Below are 23,170 nucleotides of genomic sequence, written 5' to 3'. Positions count from 1 at the left end.
ACCAGACGCCCTCAGAAAGCCCTGTCTGGGCAGATTCTTTTAAGCTGCTGAGACTGTCTTTATGCTGCCAATGCTTACCAAGCCCTCTCAGGAAAAACCACCTGGCTCCTGACTTACAGGGTCCCCGTCTCACGGGGGTGTGACCCGACGGGGACCCCAGAGGAAAACGGACTAGATCCAATCCTGCAGGTACTCTGGAGGCACTTGGGCGGCCCATCCTGGGCTTGGCTTCCAGGCCTGAGGAGGCTTCTCCAAACTGATGGTGAAGTCAGCCCTTTTCAAAGGCTGCATGAGAAATGGCCCTGCTTGGGGCACCTGGGTAACTACTGCACTGTCACGCTGCAATCAGAGAAATCCGTGCTTCTGAGACTGTCCTCCAACTAGAGGAGGGTGATGGAGAGAGGTGTCTTAGGGTTCAGCAGGGCATTATGGCAAGCCTTGTGGGCTGGCGAATTCTGCTTTTTGTCCATTGTCATTGTGAAAACACAGACAATTAATGAATCTGTTTTCTACTTCTAGATTGAACTTGTTCTTGTTCCAGTTTATGTGGTTCTGTTATCTATGCATAATCAATTACCCAAAAGAAAATCAGAAGTCGGAGATAAGAGATCAACCCTAATGGCCATCCGACAATGGACTAAACTGCTATTAAATTAGGGCCCACAAACAACTGGTACTTTTATACCAACCAGGATAGTCTAGCTACTGAAATCTATGTGAGCTGTTTGCGTGTGTGATGTTCTCTAGACGACAGTAGAGAGCCTCTCTGAAACAGCCCAGATAATTTACACACAAAAGATTCCCAAACCAAACCCACTGGCTCGGAGTCCATTCTGACTCACAGTCACCTGACACAGCACAGCACCTGTGGGTTTCAGAGACTGTAAACCTTTCTGTGAGCAGAAAGCTTCATCCTTCTCCTGATAAAACAGACCACATCTTCCTTAGTTACTTGCTTCCCAAGGAGTCTGTAATTCAGCAAAAAAGCCAAGTGTTGTGTGCACTCGAAGGCACTCCACAAAGTTCGTGGAAAACACCCATTATCTCTAATTCCATTTGTCTAGAAACTTTTGGAAGCTCCCTCATGTGAATGACACCCAAGTAGGAGAGACCAGTCCCTGGAGATGGGCATCTCACTTGGTAAAGTGGAGGGGCAGCAAAAAAGAGAAAGGCCCTCAAGGAGGTGGGCTGACAGTGGCTGCAGCAATGGGCTCAGCAATGGGATAGGAAGTTGTGAGGAGGGTGCGGGACCAGACAGGGTCTTGTTCTGTTGTGCAGTGTCGCTATGGGTCGGACCAACTGAGGGCCCCTAACAAGGGGAAGAAGAGTGCAGCAGAGTCCTGCTTCACCAGCACCTTCTTGGGATCTGTTTTCAGAGTTAGGAACATTAGGCTCAAGGGCTGGATGAGCCTCTCTCACCATCAGCTTGTGTAACAAGTTCTCTTCCTAGTGATGCTTCATTTTATTATCAAGCTACTCAGATGCTTGAGAGGACAGGCCCGGTGGCGTGGGTGATTAAATACCGGGCAGCTAACTGAAGGCCTGCCGTTTGAATCCCCCAGCCCCTCTACAGTAGGATGAGGAGGCAGCCTGCTTCTGGAGAGATTGACACTTCTGCTCTGTCCTCTGGGGTTGCTGGGAGTCAGCATCAACTCGGTAGTGAGTGCAGTTTAAGCTGCTGGAATCTAAAAAGAGCGAGAGCAGCCATCTGGGGTACAACAAGTGGCCTCCATCAACTGGAGAAAAAAACAGAGGGGAAGCTAGGGACCCACCAACAGAGGATGTTTCACAAAGTTACCCTGAACAGCAGTCCTATGAGACTTGAAGAAACCGTCCGAGTGCTGAGTGCCCAGCCAACACTTGGTTAATCAGAGCTTCTCTTCCAATCAGGATGAGCAGGGAGCAGGTGGAAAGCGAAAAATTAACAGCCATCTTACTTCGATTTTAACTTTGTTCTTATCCTACAAGAGCACATTTTTGGTTGCCAGGCCAGAGACCACTTGATAAGCAACAGATGATCATTGTCAGAACCACCCGCTTCTGGCCAAGATTCAATCATGTCAAGATTAGCCAGTGGTTGATATTCTAGCCTCCCTCCTCTTTTTATAATCTTCACCATAACTCGCCAACTTTGAGCCATTAGCTTGTTTTTGGAATCAGAATTGTCTCCTTGTATGCATATAGAGTAATTGTTCCCAAAAAACCTCCCCACCTCCACCACCCCCCCAAAAAAGTTTTGTGGATGGGAACTAGGAAATAAGGGATGAAGGGCACCTTTGAAGAACCATAGCAAATGAAAGACCACTTCGTGCAAAGGAACCTTAACGGTTCTGAAAGGAGGGTCAGGTTAGCAACCAGCTGTAGCACCTGAGAGGGTAAGCAGAGCTGGGTAAATGGACTGCAGGATCTTAAGGAACAGAAAGGAGACAATTTGCAAATAATAAGCAATCACAGAATGATTGTAATTTAGGCCCTTACATTTCAGAGGCAAATTAATACTAAACTATTTATGGATGGAATCATGTCTGGTATTTGTTTCAAGTAACCATCGGTGGGGAGACACACTTGGAAAAACAGCCATGAAGTTAAGGACGGTTAAACGGGGTTCATTCTGTCACAAGGTCGGCCCTTGGAAATATGCTGAGTGAAAGAAAGCAGTCACAGAGTCACATAGTGATTCCACATACACATGTCTGGAATTGGGAAAGCCACAGGGACGTTAAATAGAAAGTAAATCGGGGCTGCCAGGGATTTGGTGGGGTGGGGACTGCTCAATGGGTACAGGGTTTCTTTTAGGGTGCTGACAGTGATCGGGGTTACAGTGGTGGTTATGCAACACTGTAACTATAACTGGTACCACTGACATGCACACTGTAGAATGGTTAAAATGATAAATGTGAAGTTCGTGGGTTTTAGTTCACTATAAAAGGGGGAAAGGGGTGTCCTTAACCTCTCTACTTTTGTGTATTTGAAATTTTTCCCTAATAAAACTTTTTAAAATTTGTTATGGATCACTTTTCCTTGCCCTAGCATTGACTACTGGTATTACAAGTCTTATTCCAGTAACTTTCTCCTCAATTAGAGGGCAGAATGCCAAGCCAGGCAACATCATAACCAGGTCTAACACGGAGGATGAAAGCCATAAATCCAGGCAAACTTCAGGATGAAGCTCCTGATACGGTGACAAGAGTCCTGGTTGTATCACCTCGGTCAAGCCACCTCACCCCCTACAACCCTCGGTTCCTTCTCTGGAAACAAGGGGAATGGGCAAAGCTCTTTCCAACGGGTACACATTCTAGGACCCCACACTATGTGTTAAAGCAGTGATTTTTTTTTTCTCTCTCTCTCTCCTCAAATGCCGGTTTAAGAAAAAGTTGTAGTTGAAGCAAGTATCCATGCTTCCACTTCCTTGCAGTTGTGAGTCTGGCTCACAGTTCTCAAACAGGGGAACCCTGACTGAGAGTATAAGGCAGTCATAGCTAATCAACTGCCTGACAGTCAAATCATGGCACGCTACTTTAAACTTGAGTTGTTTCATTACAGAGACTAAAGTAAACAAAACACCAGGTGCCATCAAGTCAATTCCAACTCACAGGCAAGACATCAGGCAGGACAGAGTAGAACTGCCCCTTTAGGTTTCCCAGACTGTACATCTTCAAGGGTGCAAAAAGCCCCATGCTTCACCCTTAAAGCAGTTGAAGGGGTTGAATCACTCATCTTGCAGTCAGTACCCCAACGTGTAACACACTACGCCACCAGGGCGCCTCAGAGACTAAGTAAACCAACAACCAAACACTGCCATCGGGTTGCTATCAACTCATATACAAAGAAACCCTGGCATCATAGTGGAGATGTGCTGGATTGCTGAACGCAAGGTCAGCAGTTTAAAACCACCAGATGCTCCACGAGAGAAAAATGAGGCTATCTCCTCCCATAAAGAGTTAAGTTTCGGAAACCCACAGGGGCAATTGTACCCTGTCCTACAGACTCACTGTGAGTCAGAGACTAAATAGAGGGTCTTCATTCTATAATAGCATTCTTCAATCCCAATCAAGGGCATATATACAGGAAATCTTCAAAAAGCCTGTGGAAAAATTCTATTATCTCTTCATTACATTTTTTTCATTAATTCTTTGAAGCCTGTGCCTATACTGCAACCCAAGTACAAGGATTTCTGTGACAGGAATGAGTGAATTGTCAAACTGAGGACACACCACTCAGCCACTAGGATGGATGTCATCTGAGAACTCTCATTGTTTCACTGCCACTTGCCCCGTGCACTGGATGTCAGCTGATGCATCTAGGAAGTCCGTGTCTGGAACAGTCAGGGCACAGTTCGTACTCAGAGGGCACTGCCTGTCCTGACAGCCTGTCCCTCAGGGCCCTCAAAAGTCCTCCCAGTGAGCAAGCACACAGACTAGTAAAGTCAAGGGAAGCAACACTTCAAACAACTACATATGGCATACCTGTTTCGAGTCGTGTAGAATATTGATATAAGAAATATAAATTGACCAAATAAAGAAATCCCGTTCCTGGACCCACGGGGAAGTAAAAGGTGGCCATGATTGGTCTCCAGACCTGTCCAGAGAAAATAACAGTGATTAGTTTTTCTAAGATTGATTCTCCCCCGCCCCCCATCCTTTTTCAGCGAAAGAAAACCTCACTCTTCTGAAGCACGTCTCCTCAATGCAGAGAACTACTCCAGAGACACCCTGAACACCACCGTCCATGAAAACAGAGAAAAGTCCCTGCCACTTCTGTGCTAGTTGGGTTTGTGTCAACTTGGCTGGGCCAGTGTTCTTGGTGGTTTGACAATAATCCCTCATGATGTGATCTATCACGATGCAATCGATTCCATGATGGGATCTAACAATGTAATCAAACTATGAGTTGCAAGCAGACATGGTAGAGTGCAGGCCCCTTTGATGAGTCACAGTCTTGATCCTAGCAGTTGGGAGACAGACTCCCGGGGGTGTGGCCTGCTCCTTTTGAAGCAGACTGTGAGAAAGCTTGTCACTTCTGCTGGATCGGGGTCCTGCATCGAGCTCCTCATCCTCCTACCACATTGTCTGCCAATCCTAGAAGTCATCATTGGACTGATGACCCTGGATTAATTCGACTTTGCATCTACCATCCTGTGCTCTTCCTGCTTCCACGTTCGTCAGCCCCCACAGCCACATGAGTAAAGAGGAGCCTCCAGCTTAACCCCTGGCCCACAGACTTGAACTGGACTGGCCTTAACCCACTTCAGCTGTGTGAGCCATTTCTTGCCATTAGCTTCTTCATACACGCACATGCATGTCCCACCGGCTGTGCTGCTCTCGAGAGCCCAGCCCCAAACAACTTCCGATCACATCAATTTACAACTCTAAGGTATTTAATAACATAAAATAGGGAATATTTCTAAACAAAGTGAAAAAAGATCAAACTCTGCAAGTATATGAATGTTTTATTAAACTGAGGCATACAGTTAAGCCTAGGTCAACAGTACAGTACAAGAAAATCTACTTAACTGAAACTAAGAAGAAATGACATACTTTGTCAAAAAAAACACATCATTCAAAACACATCATTACAGAGGTCTGTATTTCTAATGTGGTGACTAAGCCAGAAGGGTGTATGGCTTTATTACACACAAACTTATAGACACACAATTTCACAAGGACCAATACTGAGAAATAGATCTCACTCCTGACCCTCAATCTCCAAGTTCTCTTCCCGGCAGAAAAAAAAAATCTGAGCAGTTATTTTATGTCTTTCAAAAAATAATGGTGTATGTACCCCCACTTTGTCCCACCACACATTTCACTGTTCTATACCTTGTTTTGTTCCCTGGGTAAAATCATTTGCATTGGTTGCATAATATTCTTTTCAAGTGGGTGCCTAGGTTTCATTTAAACGTAGAACCGCGTGGCAAAGAACCCTCTTGTAGATCCTCTTTATGTGTACAGTCTAGAATAAAATCTTGTGAGTCACACTGCTGATCCACGGACAAATGCTCTCAACTAAAAAGAAAATGCCCAAGCCCACGGCCATCGAGTGGATTCCAAACCACAGAGGCCTCTGTAGGGTTCCTGAGGCTGGAGACGTTTACAGAACAGACCACCTCCTCCTTCTCCCTCAGAGCAGCTGGTATAGCTGGGATGGAGCACAAGGGTAGGTGACAGCTGACTCAGATCCAGCCAGATACCCACCCAAACAGAAGTCGGTGGCCCTGAGAGCTACATTTCCTGGGCAGGAGAAGGGCTTTTCCACACACCAAAAGTAGCCTCCCATGAACCCAGCTCAAAGCCAGTACAACGAAACTGGTTAAAATTCACTGAGGTCTATTCCCAACCTGATCGGGGAAACAGCAGTGTAACAGAGAAGGCACTGGAGACCTGCGGAGAAGGCCTGGATTCCAGCCTCAGTTGACCAGCGGCCATTCCTGAGCCTCCACTTCCACCTGTACAAGCAGAGTGGGCCAGGCGGCTTGCCCTACTTTGGTCCAGGGTAAAAGAAGCACTGGGTGGGCGAGTGACGAGCCTCCGTGCGAGTGTGCTAGTCTAACCTGTGTGCACTCACCAAGGAAGGGGGCTTTATAGGGAGGGGGTGGCACTTTCCAGGTTAGCTCAGAGCTAATCGGTGAAAGCTTTGTCCCAGGCAGTCTGACGCCTCTCACAAGTGGCACGGTTATTACGAGCTGTCATTACAATGAATGACTATGTCGAGGACTACTCTGCATGTGTAATCCTGGGATGAACTGAGAACAGGCCTGCAAATTCATTCTCTCCCCGCGAAAGCACTGGAGCAGAGCAGCAGGGAGCCCCCTGGTCTGGGTTGCCTTGGACCGCCTGGGCCTCCTCCAAGCCGGCTCCTCACCCACCAGAGACACTTGTCCTGTTAGTGACCCTGGGCTTCTTTATCTCCCAAGATTGGTATGAGGCTGGCACTCGGAGTGAATGAGAGAGAGGCTTTGTGCAGAGTGTTCGTGTACACTATCGTCACTGCAACCTCTTAGCTGCTGCACCTGACCTTTACAAACTCACATAGCCAACTACCCCCACGTTCCTAGTGGCGTTCCTGAGGCCTGACTGGATCAGCGGGTTGTGGGGACTTTTTCTTCAGAGCTGAAGGCAGGCTATTTTTAGCCACTGTGTGCACCTGTTCCTTGGAAATCAGCGTCTGTCAAAATACCATCGCTTCGTCTCCCCTTTCATTAAACTTAATCTTGAATTACAGACTTGCCTTCATTGATCTAACAGACTCTTGTGTTACTTGAAAATTCAAATCTGAAAGCACCCAGAGCTACCTCATCCTCAGAAGGACACAAGGCACAACATTTCTGAAATCCCACCAACGGCACCCAACTAAGCCCCCTCACTTGGGACCAATAGACAAGCAACTGGTTAGTAGAGGAAAACTGGCTTTCTGTTCAGCACACTGATGCCGAGGGAGGCAGCCAGGTGCAGGGCCTGGGACCTGGGGCCAGCCCACAGAGGGCTGGGGACCACGAGCCGTAGGTCCCCACAGCCACCCCATGACAGGAACCATCATCTCCCTGGCTGGTTCCAGCGGAACATGGGGCTGGAATTCATTTCAGTCAGCCGTCAAGAGGTCCCCATTTAACATGGAGTCCATAGTTCACCGGAGCTAGCCCGTGAAAGCCTGTTGTTAGCTCCTCCAAGACACTGTCCTTTCGTTCCTGGTGCAAACGCTTCATAGAAGTGAGCTGCAGCCATCTAAGTCTCCAAACGAGCGGCTGCTGAAATGGTGGCCAACACCACCAGCGTTCAGCGTGGAGTCTCTCCAATGCAGCAGAAAAGGAGAGCTCTGCCTGCGACAGGGGAGGCCTGGCCGAGGGAACGTCCACGCTGAGTCACAAGCCAGCAGGACAGTCCTGTTAGCAGACTGGGAGCCCTTCTGGTTTGAGTGTTTCATTTCCAGACACATGGAAACAGCACGCAAAGGCCCATGCCACTCTCTCGGGGGAAATAAAAGCCCTCGATGAAGGGAGTGAGAGAGCAGTTCCACTGCGTGGTCTAGACGCAGCAGACATGCATGCATATGCTCATCAGAAGGACCTATGTTCACCAAGACACGCACTAGAATGTTCACAGCAGCGCTACTCCTAATGGCACCAAACTGGAAACTACTCCAAAGGCCCATCAGCAGAACGGATGAGGAAAATGTGCCACACTCACACGTGCGACCGCAGTAGGGCAACTCAAGCACACACTTTCCCTTTATGCAAAGTACACAGCTTTCTCAAATGCCTGTGAAGCTTGGGCACTGCGGAACCAATGCACTTGAATTCTGGTGCTGGCCAAGAAAACGACACGTGCCAAGGTCTGCCAGGAGCACAACAATTCTGCGTGGAGAGAAGTACAGCCAGAATGCTCCTTAGAGGCAAGGGTGGCGAGACTCTGTCTCATGTACTTTGCACATGTGGTTGGGAGACATCAGGCGTGGTAAAGCAGGGGGCAGCGAAAAGAGGGAGGCCCTCAAGGTGGCTGCAAGTATGAGCACAAACCTAACAACTGCGAGGATAGCACAAGACTGGGTGGGCAGTGTCCGTTCTGCTGGGCATGGGGTCACCGGGAGTGAAAATGACTTGATGGCCCCTAACCACCACCACCACCAAGAGACAGAAAACATCTGCTGTCCAGTGAGGGCAGTAGTTACAGGGTGTAGCCAGAGGGGCAGGAGGCAGATTTTTATCTGGAGGCTCGATAGAGAAGTGGATTGAGCTTTTGAAAATTCAACAGGCTGTAAATGTGTCATCTACATATGTCCTGTTTATTACATATGCTGTAACTCAATAAACAGAAACCAGAGCCAGGCTCTCCTGAACAACTCACCCCCAGACCCCAGCAAAGCTGTGTCAGGTGGGCAGGCTGCTAAGGCAGGACCCCAAGGCTGCCTACCCCACCAACTCCTGAGGCTCCTTCCCTGCTCAGCCTTTTCCTGGTAGGTGTGTTCATGGCTCTCCCCACCCCACCCCCAGCACATTCCTAACTCTGCCAGGACAGCTGTCATCAGGTGAAATGAGATCATATATGCAGACGCTTTGCAAATACCAGCGCCTGGCTGATAAACAGACTTGGTTGGTGCCATTTCTTATTATTCCTGGAAATAAGTTAGAGTGATTGAGAGCATGCAGCTTCGTGTTTTTTGTTTGTTCGTTTGCTTTTGTGGTTCGGCTGCTTTCTGAGGGGCAAAAAGCAGAGCAAGGTCACTCAAGCCAGTGGCTGCATTTCAATTTTAGTTACAAATGCAAATTAGAATCCCACTATCCTTGGAGAGAAAGCCGTAATGGCAGGAACTGGTAATGGTTGAATTGAAAAAACAAAAAGAGGGGGGGGGACACAACTATATCTGAATAGTCTATTTACCAGGCTGACTGGTGGTCACTTTAAAAATATTTTCTGTATCTTCTATCTCGTAAAGACATGCTGTAGGTAGCATGCATCCTCAAATTAAAGGAACTTATTGTTTTCTAAAAGTAGGGTTTGTCTTATAACCAATGTGCTCATTTAATTAATTTCTACCTCTTGTCAGATATGTCACTGAAGTCTCAGACTAAAATTAATTTGGTACATACTGTTTAACTTTATCCCCAATTTGCAGGTCAAGTTAGACTCAGAAAGGAAAATTAACTTGTCTAAGGACACAGAGAAGCCTCACTTGTCGTGTCAATGGGTTGGTTCCATGTGCTACTGCTAACTGCAAGGTTGATGGTTCAAAGCCACCTGCAGCTCCAGAGAAGATGAGGCTGCCTACTCCCGTAAAGATCTTTACAGCCTTAGCCCTATAACACCGAGCGCGACGTTTTCATAACATTTCATTAATGTATTCTGGTTGTTATATATATTGATAACTATGAAAGAAAAGAATAAAAACAAAAATTTTTTTTCCTGAAAAAAATTTTAGAAGGGTTAGAAGACTAAAGGGTCTGGTTCTATCAAGTCCCTCACTAGCAGTGAGTTTGGTGTGGTAAGGGGCTGAGCCAGACTTTTGAGAACAGGACTCAAGAACTTGAACAGTTATGTCCTGTACACAGAAATGAAAAAATAATTTACTTTGACTTGGAAGAAATCATCTTTCAATACCATTCCACTGCACACAGAATGACAGTTTGGGCAGATCGTATATACAAAGGCATTAAACAAAATAGCTTAGATCTTCATCCCACTGATACAGAAACTGAACAGTGCCAGGCAAGCAGCCCTGGGAGATGTATCCTCAGAAAACAGCAAGACAGCTGGAACCCACCACCTTTCTGCTAAGTCACGTGGGATCAGCAGGAACACTGAAGGGCTGGAGGAGTGAGAGTCTGAGGACTTAGGAAGAGGCAGTGCAGTGAATGTCAGCACACACCTAAACTTAGCCAAACTAACGAAGGTACATTTTAAATGTGGGAATGCCAAACAGCAAGTGACTCACACAGAACCGATAAATAAGGAGAAAAGGTTCACATTGTAGGACACTTCTAACTTGAACCCACAATTCTACATCAACCATACTTTTTCTTTTTTCTTTTTTTTTTTTTAAGTGCAAGAAAGTCTATAAAGATTCCAAGGTCAGTATTCACGAGTTGGCTCCTAAGGGAAAACGAACCCCTGGCAGAAACACTGCTAACACACAACGTGCGGTCTGTTTTTGCCAGCCAGCCTCTCCGGATGGCAGTTTTCCTCAACTGCTTCATCTGCAGGTGAGCTCCTCCCCGTGGGTCTGAAAGCTAACCTGTAGGGAGACAAGGTACATTTTCACACCTGGGCAGTCAGCATCCTGCTCCTCCCTCGCCAACCTGGCCCCACAGGGTGCTCTCAGGGAGTCAAGCCCAGAAGAAACCAGGTGAGAAGGAGGGGAAACCCCTGAGAAGTGAGATAAAAGTTGATGCTTTTGAAAGGAGGTGAGGGTTCAGTTCACACCTTTTAACATTATACACTGACCCTAACCAGAAAGGCTTTCTTTTCTTATTTACTTTACTCAACATATGCACAGGACACAAGATTTTGCAAGGCAGGTCCAAGAGCCACTTCTGACCAGGCCCTTCTTGCACAATGATTTACCACTGCTCCCGGAAACGCACACTACCCAGAGTGCACCAGGTACAAAGTGCATGACATTCACTCAGTGCCAGACAAGAGTATTCCAAAACCAGTAAGTGACAGTCAAAAGTTCTGGAGCACAATCTGGCCACGAGCCCAAACAATACTCTTATAGCCAAGGACCTGCAAGCCTTCCCCACTTGGACGCCTAAAGGCACTTCAGGGACCCAGGACACGTATTAGTGGTTACTAGGAGTGGGAGGAGGAGCCCTGCTAGCAAAGTGGTTACAATTTAGGCTGCTAACCACAAGGTCAGCAGTTTGAAACCACCGGTCTCTGTGCAGGATACAGATGAGGCGTTCTACTCCTGTAAAGAGGAACAGCCCGACAGGGTCATAATGAGTCAGATTCGATGACAGTAAGTGAAGAGGGGGTGCAGTGGTGGGAAGAAGGGGAAGCCATTGCTTATGGGGCAATGAGTTGCTGTTAAGTTGATGGAATAATTTGGAAACAAGTCATGGTGATGGTTCTTGAACATCTTACTATAGCAGAAAATGAACAATAATGTGGAAGAAATCATTTTTAACACTGAACTATATGGTTTGATAGATAACATGCATTAACAAGTTAAGCAAGATTGGCCTTACTAATATAAAAAATATAAACTGCCTATAATATGGGCAATACAAAATGAAGAGCACAATCAAAGCCACTGAATAGGACATATAAGAAAAGTAGCATTGGGGTCAGGTGATTTGGGGCGACCTTAGCACAACGTTGTATGGCAGCAGCTGAATGATCTTCTCTCTTTTCCCCCCATCTTGAAACACTGATCACAGATGAGGAATGCCAAACAAAGGCATCTGGTGCCGACAGTGTCCTAGGAAGTGGACAGAACAATGGACTGCTGGAGATGGATAAGCCCCTTTAGGTGGCAACGATGGCAGTGACATCTCAGTTGGTCAGGAAGGCACTGATGATCACGGACAAGCTGCAGTGGACCTCGTACACTGAGACAAGAAGAACGGATGGAGTCCGGCCACCAAGGATAAGGATCCTGAACAGGACATGGTGAATGGCTTAGAAAGAATGGAGGACAACACGCAACGGAACTCAAACGTTGCAGGTCCAGACTTACTGGACTGGGTGAGACCAGGAACTCTCTCAGACTACTGCCCTGGAATATCTTTAAACCTTTATCCCAAAGTAGCTCCTAGTTTACTTTATAGTTAATTAACAGATTGGATAAAAAAGTAGTATTTTTTAAAACTTGAATTGGCAAATATTTTGTTATGTATATTTTTACCACAATAAAACCTACGAAAATACATCTCAAGAGTTAGTGAAGCCAACTCTTTATCCACCCCACCCCACCCCCAAGCCCTGAACACTGCCCAGCTCAGTAAAGGGCTCTGCCATCGCTCACATTTGCTGTGCGAACAGTGACACCTTTGAACCTGTTTCTTTCACTCTTTTACATTTTACATCCAACGCAGCCAGCAACCGTATCCATCCTAACTCCCAGATTCATCCACCTCTCCTTTGTATTCACAGCAGTCTGATCCATGGCCATCTTTCCTAGAGCCTCCTAGCCTGTCTCTGTCTCACTCCATCACCTGGCCCTCCCCACTCACGTACAAACTGTGGTCCCCACCCCAGAACCACCTCACTGAGGCCTCAAGGTCTTGTCCGTCCTCTGCTCGAAAGACTCCAACTTCCTCTAAAAAAAACCAAATCACGTGCTGCCATGGAGCTGATTCCCATTCACAGCTGCTTTACAGGGCAGAGAAACTGCCTCTGTGGGTTCCCAAGACGTCACTTTGGCGGTGGTGGCGCTGCGCGTCATTGAGTCCATTCCACCTCATCCCTGGCCCTGGGTCCTCCTCACACCTGTTCTTATGCTTGGGCCCGTTGGGCAGCCACTCTATCAGTCCATCTTGTTGAGGGCCTTCCTCTTCCTCTGCCCCTTGACTTCAGCATGATGTCCTTTTCATCTGCCGGCACTCTGACAACGTTCTGCTTCTACTCCTTAGGTTTCTGACTGTGTTTTCAGGGTGGGCAGCATATTCCTTCTTCGAAGTCTGTTCTTAGTCTGGAAGCCCTGCTGAAAGCTGTCCGCTTTGGGTGACCCTGCTGGGAGTTTAAATACTCATGACATAGCTTCCAGCATCACAGCAACACGTAAGCCACCAAAGTACAACAAACTCACAGTCAAGTGGTGGTGTAAACTCTTCACCAAAGTAGTGTGTGGCTGGTGGTTACAACCTGCTGTCCCTGAAGTTGGTTAGCAGCCCAACTTGTATCCCACTGTGCCACCACAGCTCCTAAAGGCTCCCTGGTGTCCTGAAAATAAAATGCAAACCGCTTACACAGCCTCCACCTCCTGCGTGCCAGCGTCTTGTAGTGGCTTACAGGGTGCAGGGATACCACAGGTATTTCAAATACTGGCAAGGTCACCAGGGTGGACAGGATTCAGCAGAGCTTACAGACTAAGAAGGGAAACCAAGTGATCTACTTGCAACAACTAACCAGTGAAACCCTTAAGAACTGCAACAGAGTATCGTTGACATCGTTGACAGGCATTCAAACTGCACACCAGCCACATAACGGAGGAAAGCATAACACCCGCCATGAAGAGGAGTCAGGACAGGCCCTCTTTTGTGCCCAGGTATAGGAACTGGAGCCCACTCCAGGGCACCTACACAACAGGGCCTACAAAGCTCTATACATCTGACCCCAGACTAACTTTCCACCTTGATTGTTCTCACACTTGGCCATCTCCTTGTCTTCGCCTACCAATCCAGACCCCTGCAGGATCCACACACCTAGACATTCTTTTTCCTGTACCTTCTTCTCAGCCCTAAGCCTTCACATACTCTTCCTTCTTTCTGGAATGTTATCCCAGAGCCTACTCTCCTCAAGGCTGCTATGCATCCATCAGGTTGTAGTTCAGACATCTTCTCTGAGACATGTCTGGACCACTCTATTAAATAAGACACCCATAAGTCACTCCCCATCCCCCCATCCCCTGCCTGGATTTTAATTTCTTCCCGGGAGTTGGAGCTTTCCTCTCCTAACCTATCCACTTCTGGATCCCAGTGGCCAGCACAGAGGAGGAGTCTGCTTGGTTCCCAGCATCCACACCACAGTACATGCTATATACCAGGTACTCTTTGAATAGACAAGAACAGTGATCAACAAAGCTTGCTCTCAGAGAGCCTTCGTCTCTTAAGGGGAAGTACACCAATGGGTGATAGGGAACAAGAAAAATTAAGGGTAGACTGAAGGAGGGCCGTTTCCTGTAGGACAACCAGAGACAGGCTCAGCTATAAAACAGCACTGGACAAAAAGCAGAAGGAACTAAGAGGCTAAAGGAGTGGGTTCTCCCTTCAGCCGAGAAATGTGTGCAAAGGCCCCGAGGTGAGAATGAACTAGTGCTGAAGGCACAGCAAGGACTCCATTGTATAAGGTAGAGTAGTGAGAGACGAGGGCCAAGAGGCAGTGTGTACCTGTGGGGGGGAAGAGCTTGCAGCCCGCAGAAAGGACCTGGTTTTACCCCACAAGAGTAGAAGACATCGGAAGGTTCTGGGCAGAATGCTGGCAGGACTTGACTTCTATTGTAGAGGCACGCTCCAGCTGCTTGGAGAAGGGATTGGAAGGGACAAGTCTGGAAGGTGATAATTACTTCCAGTGGAAGGTGAGAGACACTGTCCAAGGCGGGAGTCCTGGTGCCATTGTAGTTAGGCACTGGGCTGCTAAACACAAGGTCAGCACCCACAAACCATTAGCCTCTCTGAGGGAGAAAGGCGGGTTTCCTACTCCCATAAAAAGTTAGTCTCGGAAACTCGCAAGGGGAGTTCTACTCTGTCCTATGGGATTATGATGAGTTGATAAAGACCCCATGGCAATGAGGTTTTTTGGTTTGACTCAAAGCACAGTCAACAGTTCTGCCGATTAATTGTATACTAAAGAGAAGTCAGAGGATAATCCCAAAACTACTAGCACGAGCTCCTGTGATAATGAAATTGCTATTTATTTCTAGAGTCACAGGGCAGGGAGCTGGGTGCTGGGCAAGTTTAAGATGCCTATGGTTACACACTGGGCTGAAATCCCCATGGTCGACAGTTCAAAACCACCAGTAGCTCCTTGGGAGAAAGACTGGACTTTCTATTCCCATCAACAATTACCATCTCAGAAACCCACAGGGGGTTGTTATGAGTCAGCAAGGACTGGGTGGCAGTGAGTATTCATCAACTCAAGTGCTGATTTCAAATAGAGGGCTGGCATGTGCAAGTCTAGACATCCGAAGGTGGATCTGGACTGAAGGGAGTTGTGTTTTGATCGGGGAGTCTTCCGTTTACAGAGCATTTAAAGGCATGGCTTCAGGAGATCACCTGGGGTGAAAGTGTGGAGAAGCCATCACAACACTGAAAGGTTAGGAAGTTGAGAAACTGAGGAATAAGGGGGGGGGGGGTGTAGAGATAGAAAAATAATAGCCAGTGAAGAGGGGAAAGATAAAGAGAGTGTTGCCTATAGGACAAATGTGTTAAATTGAAGTCACACCTTGGGATCTGACCTATCACTAACAACAATGTCATGCACAGAACCCGGTCAGCAAACGGAAACCCTCAGGAAACTAAGTGCCCTTGCCCAGCTAGTTATCTCTTTGGATTTTTTCCCTTCCTGCTCAAGGTGGCGGCAGCATCTTCGTTTCCAGAGCAAGTGACTCTTTACTCATTCTTTCTTGCATTCAACTACTAGGTGCCAGAGACCAGGTAAGAGCTTCGGGGAAACAAATGCAAATACATAAACCTATTCTTTACACCCCTGGACTTATATCCATCCTGGGAGATGTAGGGGTGTGAAAAAAAATTAATGGGCAAAGAGCTAAGTTGTTCGCTAAACTGACACCTACACGCCACCTACATGGGTGGCAGAGGGTGGTCGGAGGCCACTAGCTCCAGGTGGACCCGGGCTGCTAACTTCAACTCTGCTAACCAACACCCCGACAAATAGCCCTAACGTACCTCCTCCCTGCCTCCCCGCCCCGCTTCACTGCAGAGGGCGGGAGGCACAATCTTAATAGAAGAACCACCACGTCTCCTGGGATTCAGGCCTTGCTTCCAGACCCCTCAGCCCCCAGGTCGCCGCCCAGACCCCTGAGCCAGACGCACTACATGTCCCACCAGGCACCGCGGGTGCACAACACGCCGGCCCGCGGCCGCCGGTCAATACCTGAAAGCGATAGAGGAAAGCCTCGGGCCACAGAAACAAGTAGGCCGGGCTGATGAGGCCTAATTTGCCGACCAAGGGCACCGCGACGCTGGCGGCGAACCAATAGCGCGTGATAGCCGGGATGCTCCTAAACCAGTCCCCGATGTCCGACATCTTCGATTCTCAGGTCGCCAGGATGCGCACGGCCGCCCGACGCCCCGTCTCAGCCCTTCACGAAGCGACCGGCTCCGTGAGTGGAAGATGTCGTGGCGGAAGCCACCGAAGACTCGGTGCAGAAGGCGGAGACGGGCGGACGTGGCGCCACCGAATTCGGACGAGCGAGGGAACGTTCGACAGCGACACTTCCTCTTCCGGCGGCCGCGTACGACGTGACCAGAAGTCCCGCCGCTTAAAGGGCCAGCGCTCCTTTTCCGGGGGCGGGGTCTGGCTCGGAGCTCCTAGGGGCGGGCCAAAGGGAGAAGGGGCGGGGCCTCCACGAGACTGGTGGGGAACAGTGGTTGCCAGGAGCAACTGGAAACGCTTCAACCAATGGCGAAGCCGAATGCCTCCTCCGTTACCGCCCCCCCACCACCACCATGCGGAACCCAGTTGAGTCTCCTTGGTAGGTGTTTAAAGGAAGTAAAAGGAAGTCGTTGGTCCCTCATTTGTTCTCTCTTTCCACAAACGTTTGTTGAGGAATGTAAAGCTTGCATTCTCATGAGGATGGAAAGATCAGAAACAAATAATCGAATAGGAAAGTTTCAGCGTGGTCATAAACTGGGAAGATAGGATAAGAGTGACGGGGGTGGGGTTGGTGTGGGGAGATGACTACTTTAAATTGAGGATGACCAGGGACACCTTCTCTGACGACGTGACATTTAGGCCATTCAGGTGACAATACGGAGGGAAAGTTTTCCAGGCAAATAAGACAGCCACTTCACTCACTTGTGTCAGATTAACAGGAGCCCTGGTGATGAGAGCGTGTTAAAACTACCTTGCAAGACGTAGAACTGCCTTACAAGACGCGGAATTTCATTGCAAGATGCTGCATTACATACCACCTATGAACATCAGTGAGTGTTTTTGAGAGAGATTAAAAACCCAGTAAGAAATGCTGAATCACTGCAGACTTACTGAAAAGAAGCAAACCACCTACCCGGGCAGCACCTAGAAGCTCCCCAGACACATCTGGGGAACCCTAATAAGACGTGGCTGAACGCAAGAAGGACGTCAAAGAGCCAGCAAGACCGCCTATAAAGGCCTTGGTAGAGAGACTGAACTCAGAGAACTAGGAACCAAGGAGGAGACACCAGCTCCTGCTCTCTCCAACTCTACCTGGATGTGTACACTGATGAAGACAATGCCTGACGGGACTAAGGGCCAGTAACTGATATGATGCTGAATTAATCTTGTGTTACCCTTATAGCTAATGACAAGGTAATTTTAAGATTGTTAGATTGTTTGATGTGTGTTTGAAATGAATAAACCGAGCATTCAAAAATGTCAAAGAGCATTAAGTAAGTATTGATCACACGCTCGTGACACCTGGTGGCATCGTGGTTATGCATTGGGCAGCTACCCATAAGATTTGAAGCCACCAACCAATCCACGGGAGAAAGAGGAGGCTTTCTACTCTGGTAAAGAGTCACAGTTTCAGAGACCCACGGGGGCAGTCCTACCCTGTCCTATAAGGTCGCTGTGAGTCAGCCTCCACTCGGCGGCAGTGAGAATGAACAGCAAAGGATCATTACTGCTTGTGGTATTGGAAGAACAGAAAACAGTAGTGATCTCTACCGAGCTCATCAGACAAGACTCAAATTACAAGGAGTCCAATTTCTTGCTTTAAAAAAAATCTATAAAGAATTACTGAAAGTAACTTTTCCCGCTGTTTAGGACTGTTTCCGATGGGTAAAACCATCTGCTACAAGCCACCATAAACATAACTGTAGTCAGCAACGTTCCATTTAATTACTTTTCTGCAACAAGGGAAACAACAAACCAGGGAAACCTGGGCCATCTCACCGAAGGAGGAGAGAATTAGTCTGAGGAAGGGTGGAGTTTGGTAAAAAGTGTAATTGAAGCAATGTTTTAGAACCTGAAAGCAAAATGGCTGTGAGTAAAGGGTTAACATGGGGCTCACCTAAGCAGCAGTCCCACGGTCCAGTTTTTCTCTGAGACCCAAAAGTTAGAGACACATGGAACTCTGGGTCTGAAAACTCTTGACCAGAGCTGAAATCCTCTGTCTAAGTGACCCACGGGGCTCACATCCTCGAAGCCAAGGTGTTCCCGTCACCCTGGTAACATTTCTAAGACCAGAGTTTCTGACAATCTGTTGTTTTAGCAAATGCACCTGAGCACTTTGTCCTTGATGGTAACTAACAAAAGAGGAGGGTTTTACAGGACAAATAGGCACTAAGTTGTCCCTAATCAAATGAGAGTATATGACATTTGGAGAGCTAATGAATATCAGGCATAGTGAGGAAATGATGAAAGCCCTCACTGGTACACAGATGATGGAAATACAAATGGGTACCACCTATGGAAAGACAACTTTGGTATGAAAGAAAACCTAGGATATATAGGTAAGAGATATTTGAAAATATTTCCCTAGGTTCCTTCTTTATACCCCAACCCACCCACTGCCGTCACACTGATTCCAACTCATAGCTCCCTGGATCAGGTTTCCAACCAGAGCAAACAGCCTCATCTTTCTCCTAGAAGGGACTGGTGGGATTGAACTGCTGGCCTACAAGTTAGCAGACCATTGCCTAATCCACAACGCCACCAGGCTCCTTACACCCCATGCCACTCTTGCCATTTTCTTGGACCTGGTGCAATGAGGCAGAACAGGAATTGTTCAGCATAAGTTCATGACAAAGACTCCCCCCAACAAACTCATGTGTACATGAGCATGGGAAAAGATGAGGACAAAATACCAAATGCCTCAGAAAACTCCCACCAAAGGGACTGCCATCAAGTCAATGCTGACTCATAACAACCCTCCCTATAGGACGGAGTTGAACTGCCCCTTGGAGTTTCCAAGACTGTAACTGTTTACAGGAGTAGAAAGTCCTATCTAATCTCCCTCGGAGACACTGGTGGTTTCGAACTGCTGGCCTTGCAGATCGCAGCCCAGCACTATGCCACTAGGGCTTCCACCAAATGCCCAGCAGTGTTTTATTTCAAGGCTGTGCCCTTAATAGCACGTTTTATTTGAATGAATGCTCTAGAATTCAGCTTCAGGCTTTATAACCCAAGAGCTTAAATCATGACTCCACACACTATTAGCAATGTGATGTTGGAAAAATTACCTAACCTCTCTCTGCTCTGTTTCTTCATTTCTAAATGGGGAGTGAAGGGTAAGAATAGTAGTAAACTAATTTGGTTGTGAGGATTTCAATGAGAAAATTTCATGACCAGGGCAGAAAGCAATATCTGAACATTTTGACTGTTCTCCTTTTTGCTTATCTGTTTTACAACAAAAACATCAGCGTTGTTGTAATTTTAAAAAAATATTAAGTAGTAAGGGAATTTGTCTGCCTGAAAATTGTCTATTCTAAAGATCGCTCAAGGAGCCTCAGTGGTACAGTGGGTTGTGTTGGGCTAAAAGCTCTCATGGCTGGCAGCCCAAACTGACCAGCTACTCTGCAAGAGGAAGATGAGGCTCCCTGCTCTCCTGAAGGCTGACAGCCTCAGAAGCCCACAGAGGCCATTCTAATCTGCCCTGTGGAGTCACTGTGAGTCGAATCCACTCGAGGGCAGTGCTTTTTTGGAAGGCTAGATCCATGGTCTCCAAATGATGGTGTCCATAAAAATCACCAAGGAGCATCTGACCCCTAGATTTCAAATTTTGTAGATCTGGGCTGAGAAGTCTGCATTTTCCAAAGTTCTGCCTACCTCCCTAGCTGATTCTTAGGCTCGCCATTCAGACTAGATGAACAGTAAGGCTCTCTCTCCCTTTGTAAACTCACTAACTATTGTGATAAATGACTCTGAGCATAAATCAGAAGTTTATTCTTAGCTCTGTTCAGTAAAGGGCCTCCCCGTCCCTCCCTGCTCAGGAATGTAATCACTTAACTTGTAAGGAGTTTCCTGAGTGATCATCTTTTATACACGCTACCATGTAAAAGCATGCATGTAAATGATACAGGGCTAGGTTTCCGGAAAAATAATGACCATGATGCTGAAAGTATATGGGGAAATAGGCATCCTCATGAATTACTGATGAGAATATAAATAGGTAAAACCTCTGCAGCGAGCAATGGACACTACTTAGCATGCACTTCGAGGAATGTAAGCTTCGGATGGATCTCAACATTTAGGAAAACAAAGAACAAGTGGGCAGGTATAGCCATTGCTGCAACTTTGAAATGGCAAGACTACAAAGAGCTGGAAAACCATCAGAAAGAACTGATTATGTGTAATGTGGTTTTGCCGTGTGATGAAATACTAGGCAACTTTTATTAGAATGAGACAGCTCTGTAACTCCAAAATGGGGTGCTCTCTCAGCTTTATTGATAAGAATAAGTGTTTTGATACAGTGTGGTGGTGGTGGTGGTGGTGGCGGTGGTGGTGGTGGTGGTTAGATACCATCAAGTTGGTTCCAATTCATAGCAACGCTGAGGACAACAGAACAAAACACTGCCTGGTCCTGCGCCAGCCTGATCATTGGTCACCACCCAGGGACTCCTTCAACTTGGTACAAAAAATAAAACAGACAACAACGGCAAAGCACCCTTTGCCATCCAGTCTATTCTGGCTCGTGGTGATCAAAGTAGAACTATAGTCTTGATGAAAGCAGCCCCCCACCCCCAGGCCTTTCTTCTGTGAGACCCTTGGGTGAGGTTGAACTGCTAGAACCCAATCATTCAGGGTCATGTGGCAGCTTGTGAGCACTGCCCCTTGTCATCAAATAGGGAGCCTCACTCTCAACTGGCCTCCTCCCCAGTAGTCTCCAGAAGGCCTTTGGAAGCCCTTGTCATTGTCAGCAGTGTTCTCAGTTGGGGGAAGGATCTTGCAGCCTGTCAAGATCCACATCACTCCCCCCGCTGCCCTCCCCCCACATACTTCTCTATTTCATCTGTAGGTGCCAAACCCTTTTGATTTATACATGAAACACTGCCCTTGGTTGCTTTCATGTATGTTTTATGAGAATACCTAGGCATGAATATTTATTTAAACAGCTTGGCACCCAGGCTTTTGATTTTCTTTTTCTAGTCGAGTCACCTTTAAAGGGGGCAGAGGGGAGGGTGTCTTATGTTCCAGTTCACCTGTAAATGGCTTCTGCCCCTTCCCACTCAAGGCAGAGTAGTGGAGTCTTCCAGGGGACAGAAACATGCATGGGCTTGCATACATCTGACACACACTACGTCAATAAACCTTTGTCATCGAACTGTTGCCTCTTTTTTTTATTGCCACAATTTGACTTTTAATATCTTGGGTCAAGTTGGAAACAATGCAAAAGGGCCACCCACAAATGAACCTAGGACCCTTTGCTTTTACCTGCATTGAGCCAGTACATAAAGAAATGGCCTTTGATTGTCTGGTTTCAGTTTTTTATTTATGACTCTTATTTTGAAGGCGGTAAGGATGAGATCATATTAGTATAAAGACCAAAAAAGAAGCAAAGCATGAGAGAGAGAGAGCATTCATCAACATTCAAAAAGCCAGGGAAGAAATTTCAGTCATGGAACAACTAAGCGATACTTGCACCCAGAACAATTTCAAATCGTGTCCTTAGGAAGGTCCCCTGGCCAAGTACCATGTTCGATTCAGGATAATCACGATTACTACCGTGTTTCCCCGAAAATAAGACATACCTATAAAATAAGCCGGAGCAGGATTTCTAAGCATTTGCACAATATAAGCCATCCCCGAAAATAAGACCTAGTGATAGGCATGGCTCTGCAGCGCACCGATGGGGAGCGGTCACGAAGACACTCAGCCCTTCTCTCCTGCCCCATCGTGACAGCTGCGCTCTGGGGGGTGACTGGAGAGGTGGACAAGGTCGGCTCCCCCAGTCAGGTCCCGGTCAGGTCCCGGTCATTCTGTGCGTGCTGCAAGCTGAGGGAGAGAGGGAGACATGGACAGTGAGAGTAAACGTCCCCTCTGGGAAGTGAGGAGCTTGACACTCTGCTTTAGGTGCTGTGTGTCCTCAGGGGGAAGAAGGAAAGCCGTGGCTGGCGTTTGGCCCAGCACTGGGGGTCCATGTTCCAGAAGAAGACGACTTAACAGTATTTGAATCGATGTAGATCGTTGCACCATACTTAATAAAAATAAGACATCCCCTGAAAATAAGCCACAGTGTGTCTTCTTAAGGAAGAAGAAATATAAGACGGTGTCTTATTTTCGGGAAAACACGGTAACCGCTGCCTTTTCAGATTCCTTCCATTGTGACTTGACATGGCCAACTCTCATCATCGTTTGTCTCAACGAGGGCACCCTGTCTCTGCCCCAAACCTCCAAGGCCCTGAAGCAATCTTCCCTCTGCAATCAGAGGGCTCTGTCTAGACAGCACTGGAAGAATCCCCAGAGCCAAAGTCCTGAGAATGGCACGCCAGGCCTTCCGTCATCTGGCTCTTGCATATTTCTTACTCTTATACTCCTCCTACCCACCCATGGAGTAATAATAAAGCACTATTCTTTTCAACGGTATTTTCATTATATTACTCTTATCTTCTCATTATTATAACAGGAGCCCTCATGGTGCTGGCAGGTAAGCATTGGACTGCTAGCTGCAAGGTTGATATTTCAAGCCAGCAGGCACTGCACATGAGAAAGACGAGGCTGTGGGCTGCCAAGAAGATTTACAAAGCCCCAGAAGCCCTACCAATGGTCAAGATAAGGCGGAATCCACTCGGTGGCCGAGGGGTTATTATAACCTTGTTTTGTTATTTATCATTTTGTAATGACGGTTTGTTACC

The 23,170-nt window shown here is 47.3% G+C and overlaps 1 protein-coding gene across 1 annotated transcript in view; it reads right to left on the bottom strand.

The window, feature by feature from the left end:
• DERL1 (derlin 1) overlaps positions 1-16,604 on the bottom strand; it is a 28,283-nt gene extending 11,679 nt beyond the window's left edge. Inside the window, exons 1-2 of the mRNA XM_004697406.2 lie at positions 16,269-16,604; positions 4,467-4,578 (exon numbers count right to left, since the gene is read on the bottom strand). Coding sequence (XP_004697463.1) covers positions 4,467-4,578; positions 16,269-16,421 — 265 coding nt within the window. The 5' untranslated portion in view covers positions 16,422-16,604. The remainder of the gene's footprint in view (positions 1-4,466; positions 4,579-16,268) is intronic.
• Between the last annotated feature and the right edge of the window lie 6,566 nt (positions 16,605-23,170).

This window comes from Echinops telfairi, unplaced genomic scaffold (genome assembly GCF_000313985.2).
Source record: "Echinops telfairi isolate 266 unplaced genomic scaffold, ASM31398v2 ScPeMD7_1;HRSCAF=3_0, whole genome shotgun sequence".
Taxonomy (NCBI): Eukaryota; Metazoa; Chordata; class Mammalia; order Afrosoricida; family Tenrecidae; genus Echinops; species Echinops telfairi.
This window is presented reverse-complemented; position numbering and strand designations above follow the sequence as displayed.